General features: G+C 45.2%; 1 protein-coding gene across 6 annotated transcripts in view; it reads right to left on the bottom strand.

The window, feature by feature from the left end:
* The window catches only part of rgs19 (regulator of G protein signaling 19), a 53,942-nt gene extending 38,790 nt beyond the window's left edge, over window positions 1-15,152 (bottom strand). For 2 of the 6 annotated variants that reach the window (XM_085393606.1, XM_085393605.1), the window contains exon 1: window positions 14,268-15,151. Coding sequence is in view for 2 of the 6 variants with exons in the window: in XM_085393605.1 (XP_085249731.1) it covers window positions 14,268-14,375 (108 nt within the window). In the remaining 4 variants the exon portion in view is untranslated. Of the gene's footprint in view, window positions 1-14,267 lie in introns of all 6 variants that reach the window. The other 4 variants (XM_085393609.1, XM_085393610.1, XM_085393607.1 and 1 more) reach the window with 3 other exon arrangements.
* Window positions 15,153-16,227: the final 1,075 nt, after the last annotated feature.

Genomic DNA, 16,227 nt, shown 5'->3' with positions numbered 1-16,227 from the left:
GCCGGTGCTGATGGTCCGGGAGTCCGAGACATTCTTTCCCAGCCTCACATGCTGCTTCCTGTCCGTCAGGAAGTCAGTGATCCACCGGCAGATGGGATCAGGCACATTCATCTGGGAAAGCTTGTCTCGGAGATGGTCTGGAAGGATGGTGTTGAAGGCAGAGCTGAAGTCCACAAACAGGATCCTGGCGTAGGTTCCTGGGGAGTCCAGATGCTGCAGGATGAAGTGTAGGGCCATGTTGATGGCGTCGTCTACAGACCTGTTGGCTCTATATGCAAACTGCAGGGGGTCCAGGAGGGGGGCCGTGAGGGTCCTGAGATGGGAGAGAACTAGGCGCTCAAAAGACTTCATGACCACAGATGTCAGAGCCACGGGTCTGTAGTCATTTAGTCCAGTGATCCTAGGTTTCTTGGGGACAGGGATTATGGTGGAGGACTTGAAGCAGGCAGGCACATGACATGCCTGCAGTGAGGAGTTGAAAATGCCAGAAAACACTGGGGCCAGCTCGTTTGCACAGTGTCTGAGGGTGGCAGGAGACACGCCGTCTGGGCCGGGAGCTTTCCGAGCATTCAGACTCTTAAACTGCTTCCTCACATCTGCTTCATGAATATGAAGAGTTGTGGTGGGAGGAGGTGGTGTGAAATCCTCTTTTGTGTGGGGTGAGGAGGGGGGTGTTGTAGGTGAACGGTTTGAAGGTGGTGATGGCTCTATGGAGGGGGGAGAGGTGGGGGAATTAGTGTCCAAAGTGCCTCTATTGTTGGGGCCGTTGGAGGTGTGAAGGCTGCCTGATGGCTCGTCAAAACGGCAGTAGAAGTCGTTAAGGGTGTTGGCCAAGAGCAAGTCGTCAGTGGAGTGGGGGGTTTTAGGCTTGTAGTTGGTGATATTCCTAAAACCTTTCCACACAGAGGCCGAGTCATTCTCTGAGATCTGCTGCTGCATCTTCTCAGAGTGCTGATGTTTAGCAATGTCCACTTCTTTAGTGAACCTGTACTTGGCCTCTCTGTAGCAGTCCCTGTCTCCGCTTCTGAACGCCTTTCTCTTTTCCAGCCACAGCTTTTTGAGTTTAGGAGTAAACCAGGGTTTGTCATTGTTATAACTCACCCTGGTGCGTGATGGCACAATGCTGTCCTCACAGAAGTGGATATAGGAGGTGACAGTGTCCGTAAACTCGTCCAAGCTGTTAGAAGCAGCCTTCAATGTGTCCCAGTCTGTGGTCTCCAAACACGTGCGAAGCTCCTCCACAGCCTCGTTGCTCCACAGTTTTTTAGTCCTCACGACAGGTTTGGAGAGCTTCAGCCTCTGTCTGTACGCGGGGATTAGGTGGATCATGACGTGGTCAGAAAGTCCGAGTGAAGCGCGGGGCACCGCGCGATAGGCCCCGCTGATCGTGCTGTAACAGTGGTCTAATGTCCTCTCCTCTCTGGTCGGGCATTTAATATACTGCTTATATTTTGGAAGCTCATGGCTCAGATTGGCTTTGTTAAAGTCCCCAAGAGCAATGATGAGAGAGTCCGGGAATGTCCGCTCCGTGTGGAGAATCTGCTCCGCGAGTGCGCACTGAGCTGCCTGCGCATCTGCGTCTGGCGGGATGTAAACAGCGGCCAGGATGAATGAAGCAAACTCCCGCGGAGAATAAAACGGTTTGCAGTGGATAAAAAGATATTCCAGAGAGGAAGAGCAGTGCTGAGCAATCACTGTCACATCTGTGCACCAGCCACTATTGATGTAGAAGCAGAGACCTCCACCTTTGGACTTACCGGAGAGAGCGGCCTGCCGGTCCGCGCGCAGCAGATGGAAGCCCTCCAGCTTGAGCGCGCAGTCTGGGATGTTCTCACTGAGCCACGACTCCGTAAAACATAAGACACAGGAGGAGGCAAAGTCTCTGTTCATGCTTCTCATCAGGGCCAGTTTGTCAATCTTATTCCCGAGTGAGCGTACATTAGAAAGGAAGATCCCAGGAAGAGCAGTTCGCAGTCCGCGTCTCCTCAAACGCACGAGTGCGCCGGCTCGCTTCCCTCTCTTTCGGCGTCTCGCTTTCCTGGTCAGAGTCAGCAGTAAATCTGCCGCAGATGCGACAAATATTGGAAATAAATCCACAGGCGTTGTAGTCCTGTAGTTAAGGAGCTCTTCTCTGGTGTATGAGTATCCAGAGGAGTGCCCAGACACAGAAGAAATGCACAAAAACAAAACAAAAGTAACGCACTGAAGCACCAAGGCGACCATCCGCGGCGCCATCTTGGCTCTGACTTCAGAGCATGTTGATCCTTTTTCTGAGCAAGAATAAATTTCATAGTTCAGAATAGCTGTAATTGCACCAGATGGTTGCATTCAGTTAAGTTGGACTAGACTGTAATACAAACTGTTCAGTTTGTCAACAATAAAACTGAAATGAGAGAAAGACTGAGTGCGAGACTTTGATATTAGATAAAATGAATATTGATAAAGTTTACCTTTATGTACAGAATCTGAATATCACAAAATATTTTTAAAAATTGCAATAATATCGTATCGTGAGTTAAGTATTGTGATAATATCGTATCGTGGGATGTATGGTGATTCCCACCTCTAGTGTGGAACTGGTTTAGCTTTCATCCGTCAGATACACAACAAAGCACAGTTTTTGGTAGAACATGCAAGCGTGCCGTCGTTATTGCCGTACTATAAGGTGCTCTTAAACACCTTTAATTTTCTCAAAAATCAACAGTGCGCCTTATGTATGAATTCTGGTTGTGCTTACTGACCTCTAACCGATTTTATGTGGTACATGCAGAAATCTGTCAAAAATGTTTTAGTACGCCTTTGGTAAGCGACGAAGGCGCACCAGCTGATGGATTGTTGGAGCATTACGGCTATTGTAGGCAGGAGCCTCGCGGAGTGATACGTACTGTGCTTCAACATAATATTACAGTAGTGTGTGTGTATAAGGACCACAAATGGCTCCTGTTAAGAGACTGCTTATGAAGTGGATTTCAAACTTGGGACTAGAGTAGAACTAGTAGGGACTAGTAGAACATGGGACTAGAGCAGCTGTGAGAGAATTCAACATTAATGAATCAATGGTACAGACGTGGAGGAAGCGAGAAGAATGAGTCAAGTTTGACTGTTTGGTTTTCTTATAATCCCGTTCACCTTATGGTCTGAAAAATACCTATTTGACTTGTTTATTTGGCACACTGCAGTTCCATGTTGCAAAGCGCCAGTTTTTAACTTGTGTGGATATTATACATGGTTATGCTCAGCATATGTCAGCCCATTTCCATTGGAAATGCCTTTTGGTTAAACTGTCTGCGAGGAATTTGCATTTGCACTGTTACATTGTTATACAGCTTTAATTCACATAAAAAAAACAGCTGCTTGTTTAAGTGAAAATATATTAATGGGGTTTTTTGCACTAATAAAGTTGTGGAGTTGTGAAGTATTTTGTCTTGCATCAGTTATATTGTTATCACAATTTTCATTATCATCAATTTTCAAATATATAAATATACATAAATAAATTTTCAAATATATATCGTGATAAATATTTTTGGTCATATCGCCCTGCTCTACGTGCACGTCTCTGATCATTTTCCTGAGTTGTTCACTTTAACTTTGGGCTGTTTGTGGATAAGCCGTGCACTGTAGCCCACAAAGGACGAGCCCTTAATACTTTGATAGCGCCTAAGTTTTCTATTGCATTTATGGTTTGTGGAAAAATGAACTCCAGCTGTGAAAGCGCTGAGGACGTTCTGACATCTTTAATTCAACCTGCACTTAAATCTTGGACTGAATCGCTCCACTCAGGACTGTGCGTGCTGAGCCATTATCAGAGCCATGGCTGAATGAACATACGCACAGCCTTAGACGTGACTGCAGACACGCTGAAAGGAGATGGAAAAACGATAGGCTTCATGTTTGTGTCTCTGCTTACCAAGAGGCTGCACAGACTGCAAACACTCAGCTTGTCTCAAACCTGGTGTCCACAAACAGCCTCAGGTACTTTATAATGTTTTAATCTGATTTTTTGTCCATGTGGTGATGTCAGATGTATAGTTGATGACTTTTCAGCATTTTTACTGATAAAGTTTCTTATGTCTGGTCGCCCCCTGCCTCAGACCTCAGTGTTCCTCCTGTGTGCTCAGCTGTCTCAGTTTGAGTGAACTGTCTGTGGTAGTTCATCACCGAAGATCATCACACTGCACATCAGATCGGCTTCCTCCAAATCTGCTTAAAAATACTTTTAATACTGTTGGGCTTTTATCCACAGATTAATCAACACTTGCCTTGCTACAGGCTGTGTCCCATCATGTTTTAAACAAGCTATAGTTCAGCCTCGTCTTAAAAATCACAATCTGGACCCAACTGTTCTGTCCAATTACAGACCAATCTCAAAGCTTCCCTTTCTTTCAAAAGTTCTGGAGAAACTGGTCTATTTACAGTTTACAGTTGCAGGCTTACCTCGGTCTTAATGAGATCGATGAAAAGTTTCAATCTTGTTTTAAATCAGTACACAACACAGAGACGGCACTTTGAAGGGTTGTTAATGATATTCTCTTAACTCTGCATTCTTGTTGTTGGACCGTGTGGTCCAGGTCAGAACTAACCTTAACTACTCCTGGACTAAAGTGTGGTGGTGACAGAGGCTTCTCTGTGGCAGGAACCAGACTCTGCAATAGTCTTCGTCTTAATATTAGACCTGCACAAACACTAACATTTTAAATCATCACTAAAGACACATTTTTATGGTCTGGCTTTTAACACACGTTGACCTAAACATTTTGGTTTTAACAGCCTTAGTTGTTGTTTTTATTTACTTGTTTTATTTTTTTTCCTCTCGTCGATGTTTTACCTGCATCACTGTTGTGCATCTTATTTTAGTGGTATTTTACATTGCACTTTGTGCAGCATGGACTGTTGGTAATGTGTTAAATAAATAAACTTCAGCTTCACACAGGTGTTTTTCTTACATTTACACTACCAGTCGAACGTTTGGACACAGCTTCTCATTGAATGGTTTTTCTGCATTTTTACTACTTTACACATTGTAGATACAAACGTCAAATATATGCATCGAGCTTTATAGAATTATGTAGCAAAGAAAGATTGATAAAAACACTAAATGTGTTTTATATTTTAAATTCTGAAAGTAGCCATCCTTTGCTTTGCTGATTGCAAACCCTCGGCCTTCTCTCAGTGAGCTACATGATGTCGTCACCTGACATGGTTTCACCTCACAGGTGTGCCTGTCAGGGTTCACAGTTGTCAAACACAGCCCTATTTGACAACTGTTAGAATTCATATTATGGCAAGAACCATAATAACTGAACCAGCATGGCTACCACAGCATCCTGCAGACACATGCCAGGACAGCACAATGAGCCCAAACACACCTCCAGGCTGTGTGAGGGCTGTTTGACCAAGAAGGAGAGTGATGTGAGGCCTCCACAGTCACCTGACCTAAACCCAGTGGAGATGGATTGGGATGGAGCGCAGAGTAAAGGCAAAAGGCCAACAAGTGCTCAGCATCTCTGGGAACTTCTTCAGGACTGTTGGAAAACCATTTCAGGAGACGACCCCATGAAGCTCATGGAGAGAATGAGAAGAGTGAGCAAAGCAGGAATCAAAGTAAAGGCTGGATGTTACCAAGAATCTAAAACACGGTTCTGAGTTATTTCACCCTTTTTTGTATAAAGAAGAACCATTCAATGAGAAGGTGTGTCCAAACGTTCGACTGGTAGTAGGGCTGCTCGATTATGGCAAAAATGATAATCACGATTATTTTCACTGAAATTGAGATCTCGATTATTTGACGATATTTATTTAACCCTTTAAGACCTACTATAGAACCAAGTCCGCCAGAGCTTATATTATTTTTTTACATGTTGTAGTGCCATTTGTGGGAGCATTTCAAGTTGCTATACAACTGTTATAGCCCATATTTTAATAATATGTATGCATTAAGTCCATAGTAACTACATTAATGGCAAAAAAGTGCAATAAACTACAAAAAAATTGAAAATCGTTTTTGTTTTTTTTACATATATTTCTACTTGGAGAAATTTAAGAGGCTTATCCCTCAAAACTTTAAATACAAAAAAGTTGCAAAAAATAGTTTACAACAACAGGAAATTTATTTTGAGTGTCTTCATAGTTTTATTTTGGAGATACAGCAATTTTTATACACTGCAGGAAAAACAAAAAACAATCCTATGATGCAGATTTGCAAAGAAAACAGCAGGTGCATCAAAATAAACTATTTCCAGCAGTGCAATTCGAGTTCTAAGCATCCCAGAAACTATTTAGAAAAGTCAAACATGACCAGTATAGGCTTTTAAGGCCTACAAGTAAAAAAAAACTAAATTTTCCACGAAAATGACGTCACTTCCGGTTTCGGGCAGGAAATGGCGGACATGCGATAGTTCGCGCTGACGTCTGTTTCACTGTGGGAAGTGTTACGAACAGCTGATCGGATCGGCAAAGCGTGTTTCTGGAATATTATGTTTTTGTTCCTGCAAGCGCTTTTTATGCAAATTATTGTGCTAGCTTACGCGGTTCAGGTTCTACAGGGATTTAAAAATAGTTACACAACACGGAGCGTGCTGCTCTGACCGGCTTTAAAGGGTTAACAATAACAATGTATTGAATAATGACTTTAAAAAATAATATAAAATAGTGTGCAACACCACTGAAGTTTTTTTTTTACCTCTCTTTTCAACCAACGGCAGTCACTCTCTCCTCTCCAAATAACTCCTGCTTAGCTTTCCGAGCTTCCCTCGGGTCCTCTTAATCAGCGGTCTCCAACCTTTTTTGCGCCACGGACCGGTTTATGCCCGACAATATTTTCACAGACCAGCCTTTAAGGTGTCGCAGATAAATGAGGGAGGGGCTAATAATCGGCTCAGTCATTTTTAATGATCGTTGAAAGCGCCTATAATTCTCAAAAAAAAAAAAAAAAAAATGATCGTTGAAAGCCCAGATCGTAATCGTGATTAAAATTCGATTAATTGAGCAGCCCTAACTGGTAGTGCACAAAAAGTTTTTGAATGCTGTTTGCACTTCTGTTATAAAATGTCAGTTTTAATTTTACCATGTTTAACTAACTTTATTTGGACTTTTTTAACACATGCAGGACCTTGGAGTAGGGGTATGTCACCAGGGTGCAGAGGAGGCTACCCCCCCCGTCCCCTTCTGGCTGCCTCTGCCTCAATTTTATCCCACAACTTAGACATTCACATTACTCACACTCTCATTACACATACATATAGGATCTTGGGGGTGGGCACGATACACGGAATCCAAAGTACCATCAGGGTGTACACCCCACCCCTGGCGTCGTTGCCCACCTCTCAAGGTTAAATACACGTAGACATTGAGGGCTAGCAGGAGGGACCATGCGCTTACCTGCTGCTCTCTGGCAGGTAGCTCCATGCCCTCCTGGGTTTTAAATGCACCTTAGAACACACATGCATCAACACTACAATGAGCGGGTGGAGGGAGGTTTGGAGTCTTCTCTCACCCCCATTCTCTGCGACCTGCTGGAGCGGGGGGGCTAGGAGGAGGAGTTGGCCGTCCGACTGCGGTCTGGAGTGTGGGGCCTTCCTGCTGCTGCGGAGTCGGGGCGGTCTGCCTCCCCCCACCGCAGGGAAAAAGGTAATACCACCTGGGTCTGGGTGCAGTTCCCCCTCCAGGGGCAAGGGTACCTAGACCCGGTTTGTAGAGTACGCTTGGGGAGTGTGATCGTGTGTACAGCGTCTCTTTATGTCTGTCTCCACGTTGGTTGAGTGTGGAGTAAGTGCATATGAGAGCATGAGGGTGGGAATGGATGTTTGTGTCTGTGTGTGCCTGTATGTCTGTGTCTATATGTCAGGTTGGGTGTCAGGCGCCACCTCTCTGGGGACATCTCAGGCCCTCCAAGGTTTGGAGGCCTATCTCCCCCTACCACCACTTCCCCTGCCAGTGGCGGACTCCCTCAGACATCGGTGCGTTGGTGGTTCTTTGTGTCCGGGGATGGGCGTCCAGGTACACACCGGCTCACTCCTTGGCGGCCGCTTATCGGGGCCTGGAGCCTGGGGCTCGCTCGGGCCACTTCGGAGGTGGGGTGCCCCCGGCCTCTCGGCCTGGGGCTCGGTCACTCAGGCACGGCTGGCTGCCGGCGGAGCTCACGGGCGCGTCACTGCAACTCCCCCTGGCTTCTGCTCCGCGGCTGCTGAGTGAGCCCTCATCTGGGACTCTCCTCAGCTCTTTCTGGGACAGTGGCGCGGCTGCCCCTCTGTTGGTCTTCCTTGGTCTCTTGTGTTCTGGGGGCCTCTGGATGTCTGGAGTTTTGATCTCCTCCATACCTGCTTCATGCCCTGGAGGACAGGGCTGTGGCCCCCCCACACCCTCTAGCAGATCATTACATGAAGGAACCTTTTAAAAAAAAACAAGCGCGTCCATGCTCACAGGTGTACACATGGGTGATCACACCCACAAACTACACCCTTTTTGGCTCCTACCTCAAAGCACACTGTGTTCTGTTGATCTTATGTGCTGCACAATAATGTTGAATATTTAGTATTTACTGTCATATTCCCATAGATCATTGTGATGTTGTTTATTCTATTACTCTTGTTCTCTTCTGCTTGTTTTCTTTTTTCTTTCTCAGCAGGTGATCCAGGTGATTGATAGATGCATTTTTTATTTCTTTTTTTCTTTTTCTGCTCATTCTGTTGGTTTTTGTTTTTTGCCCTTCTCCCCCGTCCCTCTTCTCAGCTGTTTCTCTTTCCCTCTTTCTTTCTCCCCTTCTTTCCCCCAGTCAAGTCTGTCCCGTATTCAGTAAGTGAAAATAAAATAAACAATAAAAGGTGAATCAAATGGACCATTACGGCAAGGCTGGGATGGTCAATTTGGTAAAGTAAATCCGTTGGGCATCTTTCTTTGCCTTTAGACAACAATTCTGATGCAAAAGAGCCAAACGGGACAGGCAAAAAACAAAAAAACAAAAACAAAAAAAAAAACACTGTTGTAAATATATTAAATCTTATAGTATAAGATGGCACCTTTAAGTGTGTCGTGTCTTGTTGTGTATTGTAGACTGGACTCTTTATCAGGCTCCTGTATCTATCCATGAGAGCCTCTGTCAGAATACCAGAACATATTTCCTGATAACAGAACCTGTGTCAGAACACTAAAGCATCAGCGGCATCAACACCTCTGTCAGAGTACGAGAACGTCTGTCAGAACATCTTAGCCTTTGCTAGAAGACCAGAACGTCTGTCAGAACATCTGTCCGGACATCTGTCAGAACATCGTAGCCTCCGCTAGAACAACAGAACGTCTGTCAGAACATCTGTCAGAACATCGTAGCCTTTGCTAGAACACCAGAACGTCTGTCAGAACACCAGAACCTACGTCAGATCTTCAGAGCCTCTCTTACAAGGTCAAAATCTTTCAGAACATGAGAATTAGGGCTGGGTATCGTCACTGATTTCTAGAATCGATTCAATTCCGATTCACAAGGTCCCAAATCGATTCGATCCACGATTCGATTTAATTCGATTCGATTCGATTTAAATCTGGGAAATTTTGACAGTCAGAAGTATAATTCAGATCAGAACATTTACATATTTTTGTATCTATAAAAAGGAAGCTGACACTCGCAAGACTTTATCCAAGGTGTGAGCATCACAGCAGATGCCTTTGTGTCAAAGTAGCTGAAGATAAAACACAGAAAAACATGAAGGTGATTTTCCTGGCCTGGGATTTTATAAAAATATTCTGCAGTACATCAAAAACGAAAGAAAACCATTAATTAATGAACATTACCTCTGACGTTACAGCGGTTTTATTAGACACACGGCTAAGCATTTTGCATTTTGAATAATATTAAAAAGTTTAAATTTGTTCAGTATTGAACAGCAGAAATGAGGTTTTCTTTTCGGAAGAATGTAAAAGGGAAAAAAACAGCGGCCGACAGCGCTGTAAACAACAGTAGACTTGTGCGTAACAAGCAAGCGAATAATGAAGAAAGCGAAACTGTTCGAGAGAGAGGGGGGGGGGGGAGGGAGAGAGGGGGAGGGAGAGAGGGAGAGAGAGAGAGCTGCGCATCGCAATGGAAGCAAAACAGTAAAAGAGTGAACGATGTTTATGTGAAGCGTTTGGATCTTCTTTTGCTGCTGGTTCGGTCAATATTGTTTGGAGAGAGATCAAACTAACAGCTTTAGAATCAGCGCATAAAGGGTGTGAACACAAAGCGCGGACCCGGATCAGCGAGCTGTCGGCTTTCAGCCCCGACTGTGAGAAAGGCGACATCTAACTGATTCTGATCCGCGGGTCGCGCTGTGTGTTTAAGTCTATGTGCAGAATCCCTGTACCTGCTCTCATTTACTGTTTGGTGGTTCTTGAAATTTTGTGAGATGTCACCAGAGATTCTGGCATTTCGGACAAAATAAATTTATATTAAAAAATCGATTCAGGATTTTAATGAATCGATTTTACGTTATCCAAGCCAGAATCGATTTTAATCGATGAATCGATTATAAAAACCCACCCCTAATGAGAATGTCTTTCATGACAACAGAACTCTTGTTAATGCACCAGAACGTCTGTCAGAACATCTGTCAGAACATCTGTCCGGACATCTGTCAGAACATCTTAGCCTTTGCTAGAACACTAGAACGTCTGTCAGAACAACTGTCAGAACATCTTAGCCTCCGCTAGAACAGCAGAACGTCTGTCAGAACATCTGTCAGAACATCTGTCCGTACATCTGTCAGAACATCGTAGCCTCCGCTAGAACACCAGAACGTCTGTCAGAACATCTATCAGAACATCTGTCCGGACATCTGTCAGAACATCTTAGCCTTTGCTAGAACACCAGAACGTCTGTCAGAACATCTGTCCGTACATCTGTCAGAACATTGTAGCCTCCGCTAGAACACCAGTACGCCTGTAAGAACATCTGTCAGAACATCTGTCAGAACATTTTAGCCTTTACTAGAACACCAGAACGTCTGTCAGAACATCTGTCAGAACATTTGTCCATACTTCTGTCAGAACATCTTAGCCTTTGCTAAAACACCAGAACGTCTGTCAGAACATCTGTCCGTACATCTGTCAGAACATCTTAGCCTTTGCTAGAACACCAGAACGTCTGTCAGAACATCTGTCAGAACATCTTAGCCTCTGCTAGAACACCAGAACGTCTGTCAGAACGTCTGTCAGAACATCTGTCCGTACATCTGTCAGAACATCGTAGCCTCCGCTAGAACACCAGAACGTCTGTCAGAACATCTTTCAGAATATCTGTCCAGAAATCTGTCAGAACATCTTAGCCTTTGCTAGAACACCAGAACGTCTGTCAGAACATCTTAGCCTTTGCTAGAACACCAGAACATCTGTCAGAACATCTGTCCGGACATCTGTGAGAACATCGTAGCCTCCGCTAGAACACCAGAACGTCTGTCAGAACATCTGTCCGGACATCTGTCAGAACATCTTAGCCTTTGCTAGAACACCAGAACGTCTGTCAGAACATCTGTCAGAACATCTGTCCGGAAATCTGTCAGAACATCTTAGCCTTTGCTAGAACACCAGAACGTCTGTCAGAACATCTTAGCCTTTGCTAGAAGACCAGAACATCTGTCAGAACATCTGTCCGGACATCTGTCAGAACATTGTAGCCTCCGCTAGAACACCAGTACGCCTGTAAGAACATCTGTCAGAACATCTGTCAGAACATTTTAGCCTTTACTAGAACACCAGAACGTCTGTCAGAACATCTGTCAGAACATTTGTCCATACTTCTGTCAGAACATCTTAGCCTTTGCTAAAACACCAGAACGTCTGTCAGAACATCTGTCCGTACATCTGTCAGAACATCTTAGCCTTTGCTAGAACACCAGAACGTCTGTCAGAACATCTGTCAGAACATCTTAGCCTCTGCTAGAACACCAGAACGTCTGTCAGAACGTCTGTCAGAACATCTGTCCGTACATCTGTCAGAACATCGTAGCCTCCGCTAGAACACCAGAACGTCTGTCAGAACATCTTTCAGAATATCTGTCCAGAAATCTGTCAGAACATCTTAGCCTTTGCTAGAACACCAGAACGTCTGTCAGAACATCTTAGCCTTTGCTAGAACACCAGAACATCTGTCAGAACATCTGTCCGGACATCTGTGAGAACATCGTAGCCTCCGCTAGAACACCAGAACGTCTGTCAGAACATCTGTCCGGACATCTGTCAGAACATCTTAGCCTTTGCTAGAACACCAGAACGTCTGTCAGAACATCTGTCAGAACATCTGTCCGGAAATCTGTCAGAACATCTTAGCCTTTGCTAGAAGACCAGAACATCTGTCAGAACATCTGTCCGGACATCTGTCAGAACATCTTAGCCTTTGCTAGAAGACCAGAACGTCTGTCAGAACATCTCTCCGGACATCTGTCAGAACATCGTAGCCTCCGCTAGAACAACAGAACGTCTGTCAGAACATCTGTCCGTACATCTGTCCGTACATCTCTCAGAACATCGTAGCCTCCACTAGAACAACAGAACGTCTGTCAGAACATCTGTCAGAACATCTGTCAGAACATCTTAGCCTTTGCTAGAAGACCAGAACGTCTGTCAGAACATTTGTCCGTACATCTGTCAGAACATCGTAGCCTCCGCTAGAACACCAGAACGTCTGTCAGAACATCTGTCCGGACATCTGTCAGAACATCTTAGCCTTTGCTAGAACACCAGAACGTCTGTCGGAACATCTGTTCGTACATCTGTCAGAACATCGTAGCCTTTGCTAGAACACCAGAATGTCTGTCAGAACATCTGTCAGAATATCTGTCCAGACATCTGTCAGAACATCTTAGCCTTTGCTAGAACACCAGAACGTCTGTCAGAACATCTGTCAGAACATTTGTCCGTACATCTGTCAGAACATCTTAGCCTTTGCTAGAACACCAGAACCAGTTTTGTGGATATTATACATGGTTATGCTGAGGATATGTCGGCCAGTTTCCACTGGAAACGCCTTTTGGTGAAACTGTCAGCGAGGAATTTGCACTGTTACATTTTTATATAACTTTAATGCACATAAACAGCTGCTTGTTTAAGTGAAAATACATTGATTTTTTTTTTTTTGCACTAATAAAGTTGAGGAGTTGTAAAGTATTTTGTCTAGTGTCAATTATATCGTCAGTTATATCGTTATCGCAAATTTTCAAATGTATATGGTGATAAATATTTTTGGTCATATCGCCCTGCTCTAGTAAATGCACTGATTCTTATATAGCGCTTTTCTACTCTTCCGGAGTACTCAAAGCGCTCTATACAATCTATACAACAGACCTCATTCACCCACTCATACAAGCACTTCCTTCTGTACTCTAAGCATTCACACACATTCACACTCCGATGCATCGGAGAGCAACTTGGGGTTAGTTTTAGGTTCTTGCCCAAGGATACTTGGCATGCAGACCTGGGAAGCCAAGGATCGAACCACCAACCTTCCAGTCAGTAGCTGATCTGCTCTACCACCTGAGCCACAGCCACCCCAGAGAGCTACCCCAATATTTCTAACAGACATGATGTGTCAGGCAGATCACATCACCATGAGGACCTTGCAGTCTGGGCCAAGCTGTGTGTGCCCTTTTTTGGGGAGTATTTTGGATTTATGGATTGTTTTGGCCATATCATACCGTTCACAGTAGAACACCAGAACGTCTGTCAGAACATCTGTCAGAACATCTGTCCGGACATCTGTCAGAACATCTTAGCCTTTGCTAGAAGACCAGAACGTCTGTCAGAACATCTGTCAGAACATCTGTCCGGACATCTGTCAGAACATCGTAGCCTCCGCTAGAACACCAGAACGTCTTTTCATGAAAGCAGAACCTCTGTCAGAACGCCAAAACATGGCTAACAACACCAGAACATCTGTCACAGCAGGAGAACAGAAGTCCGCTCTAACCCATTAAAGTTTGTCCCTGCTGGTCTGCACCGGGCCTTCCTCACTGAGCCTCCGCAGGTCTTTGGCACACATGAGAGCTGAAGGAAACAAGCACGGAGTGAAGGAAAGAGGACTAAAGAGCTGCCTTCCTCTCCTCACTCCTCCCCCAGAGCTGTCGGTCCAATGTCACTGAGAGAGGAAGCAGGAAAGGAGACACGGGTCCTCCTCTCCCCCCACCCCCGCACACTGGCCGCTCGTTGGCAGGGGGGGAGGGAGGAGCAGCGTGGCCGCGGACGGGAGCCCGCACGGGGGTTGAAGTGAAAGCGCGCTCCCCGCCCCCTCCTCTGCAGCTCATACTCACAATCTGGGCTTGAAGGAGGTCCGCGGGGCGGCTTCCGCTGCGCTTCCGGAGACACATCCGCGTGCGTCTGTCTGCCTTCACCGCCGCGCACCGGGAGCTTTTTATCATTTACTCCAATCAGAGCTCACCGCCGCCGGAGTAGAACAAGACGGAGAAGAGGAAGGAGTCCTCCTCCTACTTGGGTTTTTCCCACAGAGAGAGAGAGAGAGAGAGAGACACGCAGAACAGGAGAGAGATCACCGCCCTGACGGACACGGGCGCCACGGCGCATGCGCATATACATAACGTCCATGCAGGCAGGAGAGCTGGAGTTGAAAAAAAACTTTATCAACTGTTTACTCACGTTATTGAAGCACGCGGTTAGTTATTACACACCAGACAGCAAACCACACCTACCTGTCCAGTAATACACACACACTCCTGCAGCTGTATCAGCACGACGTTTGAGTAAAACAGGAAATATTTGTATCTGATCCGGTGTTTAAACTCTGGCCAGCGCTGATCCTTGGCATTAATATCAGAGAGCAGTTTATTTCAATCAGATAACGGAGATAACTAATAGCCTCGGTGATGTCACTGCCTACACACCTGTTTTTGTTGTTATTGTTGTTTTACCTTGTCTTTAAATCATTGTTCAGTTTCGATGCTGATATTGTTACAAATGTCCCTACAGCTTAAAGTGGGAGGGGGGTCAGAAAGTCATGTTTAGTCCTGAGTTTTCTGTTTCAATGGAGATGCTGCGGGCTTGAATAACTTTTCCGTCAAAGAACCAGCTGGACAGCTTCCTGTGGCTTCTGCAAACAGACACACACGGTGAACAGCAGGGGGCGCCATCCACCAAGGAGAGGGCAAAGAGCGAGCTGGAAGATGGGAAGTTTTTATGAATTGATTTCCTTCCTGGTTTCCATTCACTGATCATTGCCTTTAACTGCTGCACAGATGAGGTGGAGTTACTGACTCACCTGTGTAACACTGAATGAGTGCACACACCACACATTTGTAAACCACAGCTGCAGGAAACAGGAAACCCTTTCCTGCCTCTGGCTGTGTTTTGGCAGCAGCCTTCACTGACTGATATTAGGGTGACCTTTGAACCCAGCCTGCATTGTGTTTCTGATATCAAATTTGTTTCCACCACCTGCAGCTGCTCTGCTGCTCACTGACTCAGCAGGCGGTCTTTCTCAGGTGTTCTCAGCCTGTTTGACACACACCGACTCACAGGTGAGCTGCCACCAGCACACTGTGCAGTTTACCCTGTCACCACATGAGGGCACTGACAATGCACACTGAGTTTCTGACACGCTCGCAGTGTTTAATGCAGGTTTGTTTCTGCAGCAAACATCAGCTCAAACAGCTGATCCTGGGTCAGTTTATGAATGTAACTCACCTGAGAGCATCAGCTCAGAACAGGGCTGATTATTGCTCAGGTGCAAATGTCTCCTGTCATCATCACAGAACTTGACATATCTGACAGCCAATAAAAACTAAACATGTTAGCTCCGCCTACACTGGTCTCCCCTGACTTTGCACTAAGTGAAGGCATGTCCATGTTTCAGCTCTGTTTCGCTTCCAGTGTGTGTGGTTTTCAGAGCTCGAGGCATGCATTGTTTGTATGGTTTGTTTTACCATAAACCAGAGTTTCCTGCACAGCCAGACACATGTTTATTCATATGCAAATATCTGTTTTTGGAAATTATGGGGACAAATTAAAGGTTTGGAAAAGCAGAAAAATCAAGTCTCTGCATGAACATCCTGTTTGGGTCAGATTGACTCAACAGTGAAAGCAGAGAAACATCCAGAAACAAAACACACACACACACACACACACACACACACACACACACACACACACACACACACACATACTGCAACTTTAACTCATCTGCCACATTCACAGAACCAGAGTCCAACCAACTCTTCTATTTTTTTATCTACAAAGCTGCACAGGCCAAGGTGGAAG

This window comes from Rhamphochromis longiceps, linkage group LG20, assembly GCF_057381845.1.
Source record: "Rhamphochromis longiceps isolate RC_006_pf linkage group LG20, R_longiceps_female_GT1.1, whole genome shotgun sequence".
NCBI classification, from domain to species: Eukaryota; Metazoa; Chordata; class Actinopteri; order Cichliformes; family Cichlidae; genus Rhamphochromis; species Rhamphochromis longiceps.
Note: the sequence above shows the minus strand (reverse complement) of the source record. Positions and strands in the feature narration are given on the sequence as shown.